We start from the raw sequence: 16,469 nt of genomic DNA on the forward strand, positions 1-16,469 counted from the left end.
AATAGAGAAAATGGAGGTAAAAGTATCGGTATCAGGACGTACTCGAATATTTTGATGATACATCAGCTACTAACAAGCAAAATATCAACACAGGCGCAGGAGTCCCGGCATAACACTTTTCATTGCAAGTGAAAGCTGTATACCGAACAAGCAAGTTGGAAGAAACACAGAAACAAACAAACCCCACATCCGATATGCGCAACATCTTTTGAAATAAAGATGTATGGGAGAGATAAAATAGATACCGTGCCATGCAAGAACAGAGAGTAAAAGGCAACCACAAGATAAAAGAGAAGACAGAGAAAGAAATAAAATAAAGACGATGGTTCTCTGCCCGTATTTCCAGTTCCAGTTCCAGTTCCAGTTCCGAGTTTCTCCCCATGTCATATGCCGAAGATCGTGAAGGAGCAAAGAAGCGAAGATACCTGGAGAAATGGATAGGGGATATAGGATCCCCTATCCATTTCTCCTCTTCTGTGCAGCAGTGAAGCCCCCGTTAATAAAAAAAAAATCACAACACAAAGACGCCGAATCCACGTAGATCGATCCTCGAGATGAAACCGCCATATGCGGAGATGAGCATTGACAATGGTAAAGAGGATGGGGGCGTGGGGTGAACACCATCCAGTAGTAAGTCTGAAACAAAAAAAATGAACAGGAAAACCACATCACGGAAGGTAAAGATGAACAGGTTCGAGATGAACACAGGAAGAAGAACAGATAAAAATGAGACCAGTCCCCTGTTGTGCGCCGTCGAGCCATGAATAATAAAATAAGGGGAAACACATTGTGACGTTGGTAACTTCATATATCCGACCTGTAATTCCCCGGTATGTATACGCCCCATATTAGATAAAGAAGCAGAGTGAATCGGGATTTTCAAATCAGCATTAGAACAAATTATGTGGGTAGGCAAAGTGGTAGAACGTGTGTGCAACGAATGGGTCGAGCACCTTAGTGACCATCGACCGGGACAGGGGCACCGGTGCTGCCCGTCTCAGGACTAGATACCGAGGTCACAGTGCTCTTGGCAAGACCCTTGGACTCGAGGGAGCCGTCGATGGTGCTCTGGTTATCGGTAGGAGGTGGCGTGGGGGGAGCCGTGCCCACAAAGGGGGCACGAGGCTGTTCCATGGTGGGAACAGTGCGCTTAGATGGCTGCGGTGAGGATTTGTGAGAATTTGGGGGGGTGGTGGAAGTGGTGTGGGATAGCGGACCCGTAGTGGGAGAGTTGGGGTCGAAGATAAGCTTCTCGATCGCAACAATCTGCTTTCCATAGCTGAACTTCTTCAACTGGCTCAGAAGAGGCTTGATCTGGTCGATAAGAGCATCACGCTCGGCACCCTTCAGTTGACCAAGCACTTTTTGGATCACGTAATTTCCATACTGATCACGCATCAAACCAAGCAGAGGGCTCTCGCCTCGGTCGTTGGGAGAGGTTAGAGTAGAGATGATGTGGTGACGTTGGCTCTCGTCGCCGAACTCAATACTCTTCTCGACCACATTGCTTGCGAACTTGTGCTTGGAGTAAGCAAGGAGCTGCGACATGACAATCTGAATCATGCGGTCACGGTCCTTTGCATCCCCATTCTCAATTACATGCTGAATCACATAGTTACCGAACTGGTCAGGGATGAGATTGGCAGTGCAGGCGTGAAGTTCAGCAAGAATAGATTCTCTATCCTCTTCCTCGCAGTGCTCCAACATTCTCTGAATGACACGGCAACCATAAGGGTGAGCAGCAAGTCTGTTGACTTGGCCCCGAAAAGCGTTGATTATGAATTGCACGTATTGAGAAGGCACTCGTTCGATAGCCTTTTGGATCACGTGGTTACCATTCTGATCGCGCACACATTTGAGGACATGGTTCTCCAGCTCCTTAACCATGGCAGCTTGCTGGTCGGTGAGAATGTGTTCGAGGGCCTGGGGAACCTGTTAGTGCCAGATCAAGGGACAGGGGAAGTATGTTGTACAAACCTTCTGAACGACACGACAGCCGTACATTTGTGTCGACAGAGCGAGTACATGACCACGCATCTGGTTAGCAAGGACCTTCTTCTGGGTTTGATTTCCATGTTCGAAGAGTTTCTGTACAACATAGTTGCCGAAGACATCAGTCATCAGTTGCAAGCAGTTCGGCTGGATTTCCCGGAAGACCTGCTCCTTCTCGTCGCTGTTGGCGGTCTCCAACTTCTGCTGGATGAAACGCGATCCATGCTGATCCCCACTAAACTCCACGACGTGGTTGTAAATGTCCTTCAGTTCATACCGCTTGTTGCCTTTGCTGTTCGCACGGAATTCTTCGAGGAGTGGGCTGCGAACAACTTGCGTAGGATCATGCTCGCGGTGAGCGCGAGACACAAGAGCAGCCGCACCAAGCCCGCCGAGCTGAGCCATAGGGTAGAAGCCCTGGAGGGCGTTCAGTCGGGCAGCCTGATAGCCCTGGTAGTCGTAAGACGACGTCATCGGCATACGTTGGACGGTGTTACCCTGGGCCTGGACATAGTCCTGGTCCTGGAAATTGCGCAGAGGACGTTCAAAGGCTACAGCTTGATTGTCAGTGATACGCCCGGCGGAGGAGTTCCGATATTGGGCTGCAGCATCCATACCAGGGTATAGAGGACTGTCCATGCGAGCGTAGTCGGACGGGGAGATAGAGCCAGTGTCTCCACCGCGAGACCGAGCCTGGTACGCAAGATGCACATCTTGAGCGCCTTCAGCTGTGTAAGCAGCAAGAGCTTGATAGTTGGCATCATCGGAGTTTTGATATTTTCCACGATGAAGAGCTCCATCAAACGAAGCGTGTGTAACAAACGGAGGACGTTGTGCTGACCCCTGGTTGGCAAATCCATTGTCGTTCAACTGCAATTTGTTGAATCCTCCGCTGAGGTCGATGGAATTGTTACCGTAACGACTGTCAACGCTGTGATTGTCCGAGTAGAAAGAGGGATGAGCGGAATGAGCAGGACGTTGAGCAGCGTAGGAGGCGGAGTTGTGGGACATGTGAGAGAGAGCGCTGCGGGCTTGTGGGGGAGACATGCTATCTGGCAGTCCAGAAGCAAGCGATCCCATACCCATGGAAGCAGCCATGTCTTCCTGCCGCGAGGCATCAAGAGAACCGGTGAACCCAGACTTTACGGGGAAAGTTGTCCCTACAGGACTGCCGCTGAGGCCTGCGGAGCTCATCTGTCGCCGTCCATCGCCATTTCGAAGCCCGGAAAATCCAGTGAAAGACATAGCATCTCCCGATGGGGAGATGCCTTCCGATCCACTGTTCAGATAAGGGCGGTGGCTGACAGTGCCAGCAGAGGCTCCCATGCCAGTAGTACGGGGGAGAGCAAAGTAGGATGCATCACTCGCATCGTTCAGGGCGGGAGCGCTTCGGTCATTCGCACGGGTCTGAATGGGAGATGTGGCCATGCCCCTGCTCTGGTTCATCGATAACGACGAGGTATTCACAGTGCTCCAGGGCAAATTGGGGCGTCCGGCCCAACCATCAGATTCTGATGAGGACAGCAGTGAGCCGGAGCCCGACTTTGCTTCGAACGCCGACTCGCCAATGTGTTGGTCTAAAAATGGTGAATGAGTACAGGTTTTCCCCAAACGAAAAAGTTAATATCATCACATACCATCCCCAAACCCACCTCCTAGGTTGGAGTCACCCCAGATGTTGCTATTCCAGCTGGACTTGCCAGCACCGAAGCCCTTGGTCACACCATTGCCGTGAGATCCACGCGAGCGATCATTGTTCATCCCAGATGAACCCATATTGGTAGCTCGGTTCGATCGTACCTGCGATGCTATCATTAGCGCTAGTCCCGGCCCACATTCTCCATTCCACCACTCACGTTGTGTACGCTGGATGCATTGGCAGCCATCGTCGAAGCCATCCCAGGAAAACGGTGGATGAAGAACGGGTGATCAGATATGTACTCGAACGACGGGTGACTATTTGCAAAGTTCGAGGTGACGACAGTAAATCACAAAGCCGATAGGAACCGATGATCGGCCAGTATTTGCAGCGGGCACCAGGCACCAGGAACGGGCGTACACGAAGAAATATAAAACTAGAAGCGACGGCGTAGCCCTTGTTAGTGAGATGGTTCACCGGACCTTGGACTCCAGGGTGTAAGCTCCAAGGCATACAGGCCAGGAGCCGACGGAGGGGAGGACTCACCAAAGGAGGGAACAGAAGGGGATCACCGTACCGGCGAGAAAGAGGGATCACGTAGGCTTGGTAAGGATCTGCCCTGCACTTTTTTGACGGTGTTCCTTCTTCTCAGGAGCGACGAACCCAGGACATGTACAGAAGATACAGGAGTGCGAAGAAAGGAGGGAGAGAGTGTGGTGATGATGATGGTTGGAGCGAGAGGGAGAGGTGGATGGAAGGGAGCGCCGTTCAGGATGAGAAATGCGGGAAGCAGATCCAGCAGGACCGACTGAGATGCAAGGTAACAAAGAATTGGTGCGATCAACCTGGGGGAAAAAAATCTCCCCTTCGTTTGTCGGTACCTCAGCGGCGCAGTAGCGGGATGGTCGCCCTGGGGGAGGGGAGGGGGGTGTGGGAAGGAAGGGAAGACAGAAAATTGGAGGCGTCGCGACGTTACTGTGCTCCGTGCATGCTCCAGGAATCTCCCAGCTTGCCGATCGTCTTCATGTGCCTTGTGGAGAGGCGATCCTCGAGAATGGTAGAGCGTTTGGGACCCTGAATGGGATTCGCGCAAGGGGTGACGGAGGGATGGGCGAGGAAGGGGAGGTTTTGCTATTGCGGCCGACAGGGTACAATAGTGGAATGCGCGCTCGATTTGCGCAAAGGAGGAAAGCCGGATTGAATTCAGTGGGTCGATGGATGGGAATGTGGCCGCGAGACCAGGGTCGGCATTAACGAAGTTCAGCTGTCACACAAGGCGCCAGCATGACAGCCCGGCTGCTGATGGGGGGGGAAAGAAGCAGGAGGTGGGATTTTCGGGGGTGTCCAGTTCCGTAGCCCTGAAGGAGTAGGGGGAGAGAGTGAAGGGGGAGGTTCGAGGAAGTGAAGGAGGACGGTGAAGGAGAAAAAAAGGTGCAAAGGGAAGAAGAAGAAGAAACGGGAGGACAAGAAGCGTCACACGAGAAGAGAACAGGGAAAAAGAAAGGAAATGGTGAAGTTGGGAAATTGATAGATAAGAGTGGGCGAAGAAAAATGATGCTGCGAAAGCCTTGGGAGGAGATCAGCCGCTTAGTGTCCTTAGCGTCCGGTCACCGTATTTCTTGAACGATGATGACGCCTCGAACAGGGTCGATCCCAGTTGAGAGCCCGCGAGGAACCTGGCCCTGCCATACAGTCTGGCGGGAGCGAGCAGGTACCGCCAAGGCCCAGCCGGGGGCGTGGGCAGCGCAGCCTTTTCGTACGAGACGATACCAGTACCGTATTGAACCCGAGCCGGACACGATCGAGATCTTTGGTTCTCTTTGGGAAACGCCCCATCCACGGGGGAAGTATGAAAAGCATAAATGGAGAAAACGCACGAAAGAAGCGGGAAAAAAAAGCATGCAAACGATACCGAAAAGCTTCGATGGCATCGCGAATTGACCTCGATCTTCCCGTCAGCGTTGTTTTTAAACAAGAGCATTCTGCCCGATCTTCGATGCTTATAAAAGCCTCTCCGAGTTCACCACAGGCCTGATAACCAGCCCGGCATCGTTCACCTCAACTATCTCTCTTCCTCCTTTACTCCATGCTCCATATCTTTCATATCTTTCTTCAGCATCTGCCGATACTGCATCCTTCCAGTCCCAATGTCAGACTCCAACCCTAACTAACATCATCGGCCTGACCGCCAGATCGACCATGGTCTTGCATGAAAGCAACCGCGCTGACTGGTCCCCGAACCCCCATTTCGATCCCCTCCCCGCCAGGTGAAGGTGAAAGCCTGAAGTCACTCTTACGGCTAACAATTCCTAGCGATTCACTTCATCCGCCGAGCAGATTGGGCGCAAAGAACCACGGTCATCCTGACCCAAAATTTCAGTCTCCTAAATGGCACTCGTTCCAATTTACGGCCAGAGGGGAAGAGGATTCAAGCAGCGCCGGTAATCAGGTAATCAGGTATTCAGGTATTCAAGTAGTAAGGGTATGCGGCTATGTCCTAGAGTACCTAGGTATTCAAGTATTATATACCGACAACCAGCCTCATACTCATAGGCTCATCGGGGGGTGTGCAGGTGGGTGTGAGGGCGAGAGATTCCAGCTGTCTATCGGATCTAGGGCTCGGGGCACCTGCAGGCGAGGGCCAGTCGCATCGATCCAGCAGTCCACCGAGATCACAAAGAAACGGGAGAGAAAAATATACAAATCAAATTCCCAGGGACCCTTCGTGCCTTGTTGGGCTGTCCGATCGGAGGTCGGGATCCACTCGACCCTGTCCGAGCAAGGTCTGGAGTGGAGGGAGTGGAGGAAGTGGAGGGAGACCAAGAAACAAGCTTGACGGCTACTCTATTAACTCGATTAACTCTATTGACTCTATTTTCCCGGCCCCGACGCGACCTGCGCACAGTTCGAAGTATAGCAAGATGGTGGACGCGATCGTCAACAATAGCCCTTCCCCCTTCCATCAGGCGCTCTCAAATCCTTTCTTTGACTTCTCAGCCGATCCCACACGGGCGCCTCCTTCTGTCCAACCCGGCTGACGGCGGAACGAGGCATTCTTGCGCAAAGGAGCCAAGGGCCGCCCGCCTTGCTACCGGTGGGTTCGCCATTCCAGCCCGGCACCACGCTCGTTGGCCGCACTGCCAGTCGAGAACTCAATGGCCGAAAAGCCATGAAGCAGAGCTCGCTGGCCCTCGGATCTGCGAAATAGAACAAAACATGGATACGCATTACCTCATACGACAACATCGTAATGGACCTCCCACGATGTCGTTGAACAATGCCCTCCACTGGTTCCTCCACCCTCTCCGTACGTCCCGAGGGAACTTCAGGGACAGTCAGGTTGTACTGATGGGTTCCGTACGATGTCCGATGTACTGATGCGCAGATGGATCTGTCTTTCTTCTCTTCCCCGCCGCGTCCCCCTCCTCGTCCCTTTCGACTCCCTTTCCCAGGCTCACGAAGCTATGACACTTAGACAAGAACTAGCGTGTCCGAATTGTGACTTCAACTGCGAGTCTCACAAATAGTGTGCTCGGTCGTCAACGACCAGTGCGCGGGGCCTAGAGTCCAGACGATTCGACGTTCCCTTTTCGCTTCGCCCCTTGCTTCTGCGTCACACTGATCCTTGGATCCGTCTGCCGGCAGTCCCCGACAGGCAGACAGAGGGAGAGATTGCAGGAGATCGATTGACGAGCACTGAATGGGCCGAGAAATGGAGCACGAATGGGTCGAAGTGTTCTAGTCGTCCCGCCCTCCTCCAGCCCATCCAGCGCCAAGAGACGGAAATAGGGAGACCAGAAGCCTATCGGTCGCGACTATTCGAGAGACCCTACTTCGGGCTTCGTATATCGTCTGCTCATTACCGTCCTGCACCTCCTCGCGATGATTATGACTACGGCCAGACTATCTCCATCATACCCATTCCCTCCGATGCCCTAGGGCATACTAGTGTACATCGACTGCGCCATTTTGTAAACGCTCCCCCCCCCCCTCCCCGGTAATTAACTAAACAGGTTCCTATCCTACCCTATAGTACTGTAAGTCGTCACTCGGGACTCACCAACCAACAATCAGAACCACCCCCCTTCCCAAAAGACAGATTGAAAAAGGGCCGAGACATGGGCCAGAGCAGTCATACAGACGCCGAGCAGGGATCCACCCGGCCAGATCCCTGTCGCCCCCGGCCCTCGCACAAGGCCGTGTCAGTCCATCACTCGCAGAAATTCTGCGATCTTCCCCGGATCGCTTGAGCATCCGCCGTACATCCCGCTGTCGAGCTTCGATGCTTTGACGGAAATGGAAGGGGATCGAGCGACCGCTTTATGATTCTTTCGGTTCGATAATTTTGCCCGAATATCTTCCCTAGCTGGGGAGAGTGCCCCATCAAAGCACGCAGGAGGACAAGGAGGGCGAGTGGGGACTATCCATAGACCTTCTTCAGGGACCCGATTGTCTGGAAAGAGAGCGCGCTGCCGTCTCTGCAGCTGCATCTATTTTCCTGTCGGTCAAGTCGGCGGAGATCGTGGCTGCCGGTGCGTTCCCGGATCTCAGGGACGCGACGGGTATAATTCATTTTGTTCGTTCCCCTTTTTATGTGTGTGTGTGTGTTTTTTTTTTTTTTTTTTTTTTTTTACGACTGCGAAGTCAATGGATCCTATAATGATGTATCGATTTGGTGGCTGCTGGCGCGCTGTTGACCGCTTGATAAATGCCCGGCTGGCTTGGTAATATTCGAATGCATCATGCATGGAATGGGGCCCATGCTGCTTGGTGGTGGGGGATGCGAAAGTGTTCGGCGGAGACATGCTCTCCCAGTTGCGTTGGCGATTCTGGACTGTCACTTTTTGGCCGACAAATACTCTGAAGGATGGTAGAGTGTATGCCTAATTGGTCGGTGTGGAGAGTGCGATTCGGGGTAAAGACTCGGGGCTCAAGTCGCCCAGACACGATTGCCATCTCGATGACCGCCCTCGTTAAGACAGCGGGGCTATGGGGTGGTATACTCGCCTTGGACTGGGAAGATCCCAACTCCCGAACATCAAATATACATATCAGAGTCGCTGTAAAATGCAGCGGTAGAATGCAGAAGCAACGTTCACTGCGAGGAGCACATGATGGACCCCCAGAGTACGCCTGTAGATTCATCTGTCGATGGACGCGGAGAGTCTGTTTCAACGGGCCCGAGATTTGAAGTCAGAATAACCGGTTGAGTTGAATACGCTCTGGGGTTCATTGTGGACCAGACCAGTTTCCTTCGTTTTCAGCGTGTTCGGCTTGTCTTGCTTTTGTCTCAATCGGTTTATATACAAACGTGGTGAGGGGTGGCAGGTTGCACAGAGCGGGACGTGCTCCCCATATGCGGCAGTCCTATGAATATACTATATATACGTGTGTACGCAGACGGAATCTAGGTCGCTACCTACAGAGACACCCTCCCATTCTCCCAAGACGATGGACTCCAGTTGAGAATCGGTTCTCTGCTTCCGAAAATTCGAAATCAGAATCAGTCACCAGACTCTGAACCCAATCAAGACAGGATAGGTCTATTGTAGTCCCTGGGCCATTATCCAATTGCTTGACCATATAGTCGTAGTATGTACGTTGATTCTGGGGTTCAAGGCCGCCCCAATGGGAAAACAAGGCAGTCACGCCTGGGCATCCGTGGCACACCAGAATTTATATTTTTTTTCAAAGACCCTAGACCATGGAGTAGGTGTAGCATGCACATGTATGAAGCGCTCTACACATGCATGTATGACGAGACGATCTTGGATTCAGTTTCCTGGTTGACCAACTTGAAGTGAGCGACCTAGAGATGGAGGGCCTGCAGGTACAGATTGACCTATAGAGGGTGGATGTTGTGTATTTTTTTTTTGCAGTACGACTGGCCAGATGATCAGGCCTGAGACACGCGACACCCGATTTGCGTGAAGTTTCCTATATCATCGAGGGAACTAAGCGCCGCGACTGGGCCATTCAGCAAGGTTATTTGAAGTTGACTTATCCTGCCCTGCCGCGGGACTCAGATCCCTGTTTACTTTGATTCTCATTGCATCATCCATCCTCATCCCCATGAGCTTGACCCACCAGGGTCTAATTTCCCGCCGAACCGACGCTGCACGATGGAGGGTGGACTCGGTTGCTATGTGATTATTTTCTGAGACATCTCTGTTATGCGTCTCTGTTATGCCGTGGGATGTTGTGTCGTCGCGAGGGGGATGTAAACCGAGTCGGATGTGTATACCTAGTGGGATCTATAGTTCGTCTGCAGTATTGGGGCGAATGCAGTATTCGAGGACCCCATAGACTACAGAATTACAACCGTCGAACGGTAGGTCAGACCCGCCACGAACCCTCGCCGGTCGCATGCCACCTCGGCTGTGTGATTTGTGGTGCTGGATCGAGTCAGGGGAAAAATCCCCAGAGCAAAACAAACGGGCATAGTTCGGTGGATCCATCGTGGCTCCCATTGGCGAGTCACGACGCGCCCGCTGCATCTCCGCCGCCGGCCAGGAACCACCGCGCTACAATTGGTTCGTCGCGGACAAGCGTAAGCCCCAAACAACCACCCGTTGGCCGCCCCAGCGACCAGGCTAGGCTGCGCAGAGTTTAGAGCCCCCAAAAATAAACGAGTAGCCAAGCAGCCAGTCCGCCTGGACAGTCGTAGTGGACGGGGCGCCGGCCTTGAGAGGTTCTAGGCTGTCCAAGCGCTCGACACCGCCCTCTTTTTCCCTCCCTTCTTCCTTTCCCCTGTTTTCCCTTCATTCTCTAAACTCCCCCTCCAGACCCTCCCACAACCCTTCATCCTCCTCCATTCTTTTCCCCTTTCTGTCGGTATCAGCTTCACTCTTTCAGCTGGCCGGCATCCATTCTTTCTTTTCCCAACCTCCCCCAAGCGTTCGAACCGCCCGAGCCTTGGGCCTAAGCCATTCTTTCGACCAACCAACCAACTCCCGACAACCAGTCCGCGACTTCATCTTCGAGTGTCCCATTCCTGCGTTTTGATCGACCTTCTTTCGTTTCCCACGCTCTCTGCCACTCTCTTTGGAATTTAACCTCTTGACGATCACACCCGTCGCTCCCCCCGCGAGCCGACAATCTGAGCACATCCTTCCATCTCGACCATCGTCAGCACCCGACGATCCACAATATGTTGACTTTCTCCAACTTCGTCCGCCGTGGCGATGACGACAACAACAACACTGGCCTATCGACCGCCATGGTCGACCTTCTGATTTCTCTCTTGGTACTCATCCTCCTCGCTCTCTCCCTCGTTGGCGGCCTGCTTGTCCTCCGCCGCAAGCGCCAGGCCAAGCAAGATTCCGTTCTCCCAGTCCACAATGGACAGATTCCGCCCTCCCGGCGCCGGCTCACAATCACCGCCAACAAGACCGACTCAGTTTTGGTCTATGATGAAAAGCGCGCTTTGATGGCCAACTCTGATAGCCCGCCGCCCAGCCCTGTTCCCGAGATCCGAATCACGTTCCCAGAGGAGGAAGACGAGTCTGGCAAGCGCCGGTCCGGCCGCATGGTCGTTGTTCGGATCAGCGAGGCTGGTAGCATCGGTCTCGAACCCTGCCATGAAGAGCTGCCTCCGTACCAGACCACCGACACCGGCCGGTTCCACTCCCTGGATATTGAACGGATGGGCGGCTTGAAGGAAAAGGGAGAGCTCAACCACTACTCTTAAAGCGATGATGGGTGATCCAACCTGCGACCGAGTGTCTGCCGTGAGACCAATTCGCCCCGATCCCACTCGCACCCTTTTTCTCCACGACTTTACAAAAGCATGACGAGCACACTGGCGAACCTTTTTTTTTCCTCTCTTTCTTTTCATATACCTATTTTTTCTCTCTACCACCAACCCTCTTGTCCTAGCTTGCAGGGCTTGCACATATGCTGATTGCGTTTCTCTCGGTTGGCAAAAACAGCCAACTGCTCTTTTCTCTCGAAGTGAAAGATTCTACTTCTGAGCCTTGAGAGAGGAACGAATGCCTCCTGCTTTGGAGACCCACAGACGCTGGAATCTTGTATAGCGAGGGCCTGCCGATTATCTTTGCGTGTTTGGTTTCTGGCGTTATGTCTGCGGTCTTTCCATGAAACTTTCGACCCTGCCACGTCCCTAGGGTCCGAAAGCCGTGTGACTGTTATTATCTTTTCTTCCCCCTTGCTTTCCTTCTTCTAACATCCCATTTCGGGCGACATACTTTTTATTTTCTATTCGGGGTCGCCCGCCCTACTTTTTACATTCTCATGTACCTTCTTGGTACACTTTCCGGCAGCTGGTTAATGTATGTACTTAGTCCTCCTATCTTCCTAGGCAGATATGCAATTTACTGTACTTGATTCTTTTACACACGTTCACATTTTTCGTAACCGTAAATGGTGTTTGGTGTCCTCATAACGTGACTTTCCTTTATTGTCTGTACGTTGTAAATTGTAAGTTGCAAATTATTCGGAAATGTTGATTCTCTGGATTCGGCACTTCCGCACTGTGTGTAGTCCACCCACACGTCGCGACCAATCAGAAGCGCCGTTCCGAGCTCTCCCCAACCGCCGCTTCCGCGACGTCAGTGAAATTTGGTTCGCCTTTTTTTTTGTTCTTCAAACAAACTGCATTCTTTTAGAACACTTCTTTTTCATATACACGCCGGTCATCACTCGTGAAGCCATGCTCGGTTTCTGATCTCCCATCCCGAGGGAAGCCGCTCACCAGAAGAGCACAGACAGGGGCGTTCATTCCCAACCGCCCACCCAGTCCCATCCTTTGGGCTCTTACTCGCTCACCATCCCTTCGATGAGCTAAAGGCGAGTCAATTGCCTCAGTTTGTGCTTGATTCTAGCTTCCCTACCCCCTCGACCCGCAACCTCGCTGTTTTCTTGGCGATACGACCTTTTGCGCCGCGTCGTGAACCTCGCACGCCGACACTGCGCCAGATAACTCGACAGCCCGCGTCTCATATTCTTACGGCCTTGGAAGACTCTATACTCCCCTTGCAATCATGTCAAGATCTTCAAAAGGGCCTGCGGGGAGCGGTGCGCCCCTCGATGGCCCACCAAACAGTCAACCCGACCCGATGATTGCATCGCAGTCTGCCCGAGGAAAGCAGAGCAGGGTACAGGATGCGGCAAAGGCGCAGGAGCTTGAGCAGGACTTCAAGACCAAGCACATTGGTGTGTTGGGTGTGCTGACCTGGATTTTGTAAGTTGATACCATTGTTTTGGAGAACTCGGTAGAACTTTGGGATCAAGCAACGAACCGAATAGTTTGGAGCAGAGCACCAGGCTAATTCGACACCAATCTTCTCTTCCAGACTTCTTCACGTTGCGGGTATCTACTTCTTCACCAAGGGTTTTCTTTTGACGCGCATGGTTCTTGAGAGCAAATCGTCCTGCGAGATTCCTCCCTTTGCGGATTCCCCCCAGCATCAATTGCCCAAGGAAACAGACAAGGAAATGGTTGCTGGCACGAGAAATCCTTCGACAAGGCTGTTGTGATCATAATTGACGCACTGCGATACGATTTTACTGTTCCATTTGTTCCGAAGGACGAGAGCGAGACAGTCCACTTATTCCATGACAACATCCCGGTCCTCTACGAAACCGCTGTCAATAACCCCGCCAATGCCTTCTTGCTTCCTTTTATCGCCGATCCGCCGACGACAACCCTGCAACGTCTAAAGGGATTGACTACGGGAACTTTACCCACCTTCATTGATGCCGGCTCCAACTTCGCCGGCACTGCTATCGACGAGGACAACCTAGTGGCCCAACTGCACAGCGCAGGAAAGACTTTGGTTCAACTCGGCGATGACACCTGGCAATCCCTGTTCCCTGGCTATTTCGATGATAACTTGACCCACCCATACGACTCTTTCAATGTCTGGGATTTGCACACTGTCGATAACGGCGTTAACGAGCACTTGTTTCCATTACTACACCCACAAAACGCATCCAAGTGGGATGTTATCTTTGGCCATTACCTTGGCGTCGACCATGCTGGCCATCGCTATGGACCAAACCACGCTGCCATGGCTGCCAAACTGCAAGATATGGACCGTGTCATCAGACAGATTATTGCGGCTCTTGGCGAAGACACCCTCTTGGTCGTAATGGGCGATCATGGGATGGATACCAAAGGTGATCACGGTGGCGAGTCGGATGATGAAGTTGAGGCTGCGCTGTGGATGTACTCCAAGCGGGGCATTTTTGGCCGCACAAGCAAGGACACTCTCTTGCCGCCCAAGGATGCCCGCGAGCGTTTCGTCCCCCAGATTGATCTTGTTCCCACTCTGTCATTGCTGCTTGGAATGCCAATTCCCTTCAACAACCTGGGCTCGCCTATCGAGGAGGCGTTTGCCGGATCAAGCGGCAATGACTGGGCAAATCTGCTCGCTGTCAACCGTTTGTCTTCAGCGCAGATCAATAGATATCAGCATGCCTATGCGAATGCCCATGGGGCGGGTCACGACGAACAATCATCCGCTCTTTGGTCCGCCGCAGAGGAGGAATGGAAGTCTACTTCGAAGGGATTGATGTCAAAGTCTGCTGCAATCCGATCCAGCTATGATCTCTACCGCAAATACCAACGCCATACTCTAGACACCTGCCGCGGACTCTGGGCAAACTTCGATGTCCCCAGCATGATCGAGGGCGTTGCTCTTCTGTTCAGTGGGATCATATTGCTAGTCCTCTACGCTCGTGTGTTGAAGACGGACCGCACTGAGCTTACGGCTCAGTTGCTGTCGTTCGTTGCTGTTGGATCGGGCATCGGCGCTGTGGGAGGAACCGGCCTTGTTCTATTTGGATTCACTGAGATGACCGCTGTCGAATCTGCCGCCCTCCTGGCTGCATTTGGAAGCATGGCCGGCGGTTTATTTGCCATGGTCAAGAAGCCCGCGAATCTGTCCCTACCCTTGCCTAGTGGCATGTGGGGGTGGCTCGCAATTTTCTTCACTGTTTCCCAATCCGTTGGGTTTGCATCAAACTCCTATACCATCTGGGAAGATGAGATCCTGCTTTTTTTCCTGACCACCTTCGGTGTTTGCGCTGGCATATCCTCTATGCGCCAGAAGTCAACTACAGACCGTGTGTTGGGTGTCTACCATTCCATTCTCTTTGTAATTCTCGGCCGCGTGGCGTCTTTCTCACGTCTGTGCCGTGAAGAACAGATGCCTTTCTGCCGATCTACCTACTATGCATCATCCACCTCTTCCATCTCGGCTCCATGGCAACTGGGGATTCCCTTCTTGGTTACTCTCCTTCTCCCAGCCGTAATCCGCGGATTCTACGCCGGCTCCAAATCATATGAAGGCGCCGCGACCCTCTGGATCGGTTTCGCTTTCCGTCTGGGCCTGTTGATCACTTCGTTGTTCTGGATGCTGGAAGGTGCCGACGACGGCGAATGGCTGCCCATGAGCAAAGAGACCCTGAAAACCGTCCGAGTTTTCTTGGCCCAGCTCGTTCTCGCCCTTGCCTTCGGCGCCGGCACCGGGGCCTTCTTCTACTCAAAACCGTGCGTCAGCATCAGCGTGAGCAAACCTCCCCCGGAGGACCCCAATGCACCGCCTGCTCCCATCATTGCTGGCCAACAGCAGCAGCCGCGCACCACTGTTACCATTCTTGGCTTTGGAAACATCTATGGCACGCGCTTCTTCTTCCTTGTGGTCAACTTCTCCCTTGCGATCATCTTGATGCAGAAACCCATGGGCCAGGGCGCCATCGCCCTGCTCATCTGCCAAATCCTGTCTCTCCTTGAAATTCTCGATACAAACGCCTTGACCCTCACTAACTCTTCGATCGGCCCCATCGTCCTCGGCCTCCTCGGCTCCTTCTACTATTTCAAGACCGGTCACCAGGCTGTTCTGAGCAGCATCCAGTGGGAAACTGCCTTCATCCCGCTGTCCACCATCAAATACCCCTGGTCCCCCCTCCTCGTCATCCTCAACACCTTCGGCGCCCAGATCCTCGCCGCCCTCGCTGTTCCCCTCACTGTTCTCTGGAAGCGGCCCCTCCAAACCCACGACCGCGTCTCCCAGCCCTCCCCGAAAGACAAGTTCGTCAACCCCGCCACCAAGCTGCTTTCCGACGTCGTCCAGGCGGCCTGCACCCACATGCTCTATCTGGCGACCATCAATCTGGCCACCACAATGTGGGCGGGCCACCTACGCCGCCACCTGATGCTCTACCGAATCTTCAACCCCCGATTCATGATGGGCGCGGCTGTACTGGGCGTCGTCGACGTTGTGCTCATGGTCTTTGCTGTTGCGGGCGTGCGTTGGAGCACGCTCAGCGTTGGTGAGGTTTTTGGTTGGTGAGCAGATCTGTATAGAAACCTTCCTCAATTGGAAACGACCCATTGGCATGCGGTCGTTGTACACGGGAGATGCACGTCTCCCCCCTATATATCATGAGCTGTGGATAGACCACGGTCACCTCTGCATTCATTCTTGTCGCTTTTCTTTTGCCCCCCTCGTCTGCAAATATATATAATTGATATGAAAAATTCTTCACTGTTCATGGCATTTTTGTGGGTTTGATGTAGATCACGTAATGCTTGCATATCTGTATAACTAGTGAGTTGGGCGAGATACGTCAGTCACGGCCACGTGAAGTTCTCGATATCGGATGAGGCGGTATGTGGAAAATTAAAAATTTCTCGATAATTTTGAAATCTCTCTAGAGAATGAACGCGTATATCAGACTCCGCACCTTCGCTAAGCTCCAAGAGAGGGAATGCTCGACAGTGGGGCGGGAAGAGAAGGAGATCCCCCGTTTGGCGTTCCAGTGGCGGGCCCACCCCATGGCAAAGAACGGTGATCAGCGGGGCAAAACGTAA

The 16,469-nt window shown here is 52.9% G+C and overlaps 3 protein-coding genes across 3 annotated transcripts; 2 read left to right on the forward strand and 1 right to left on the reverse strand.

Moving 5' to 3' along the window:
* Positions 1-954: 954 nt before the first annotated feature.
* On the reverse strand, positions 955-3,890 carry N7462_010377 (mRNA-binding protein PUF3; the record flags this gene model as incomplete). Its single annotated transcript, XM_057082091.1, has 4 exons — positions 955-1,923; positions 1,978-3,569; positions 3,630-3,792; positions 3,849-3,890. 4 exons carry the CDS (start codon positions 3,888-3,890, stop codon positions 955-957), a joined length of 2,766 nt encoding a protein of 921 aa, XP_056929131.1.
* Positions 3,891-10,781: 6,891 nt separating this feature from the next.
* N7462_010378 (uncharacterized protein) lies at positions 10,782-11,321 on the forward strand (the record flags this gene model as incomplete). Its single annotated transcript, XM_057082092.1, has 1 exon — positions 10,782-11,321. The coding sequence occupies one exon, from the start codon at positions 10,782-10,784 to the stop codon at positions 11,319-11,321; it is 540 nt and encodes a 179-aa protein (XP_056929132.1).
* A 1,312-nt stretch (positions 11,322-12,633) lies between these two features.
* Positions 12,634-15,948, forward strand: N7462_010379 (mannose-ethanolamine phosphotransferase GPI13; the record flags this gene model as incomplete). The annotated part of the gene is made up of 2 exons (XM_057082093.1): positions 12,634-12,833; positions 13,080-15,948. The coding sequence occupies 2 exons, from the start codon at positions 12,634-12,636 to the stop codon at positions 15,946-15,948; spliced, it is 3,069 nt and encodes a 1,022-aa protein (XP_056929133.1).
* Between the last annotated feature and the right edge of the window lie 521 nt (positions 15,949-16,469).

Source organism: Penicillium macrosclerotiorum (assembly GCF_028827735.1).
Source record: "Penicillium macrosclerotiorum strain IBT 26536 chromosome Unknown utg000010l_segment0_segment0, whole genome shotgun sequence".
NCBI lineage: Eukaryota > Fungi > Ascomycota > Eurotiomycetes > Eurotiales > Aspergillaceae > Penicillium > Penicillium macrosclerotiorum.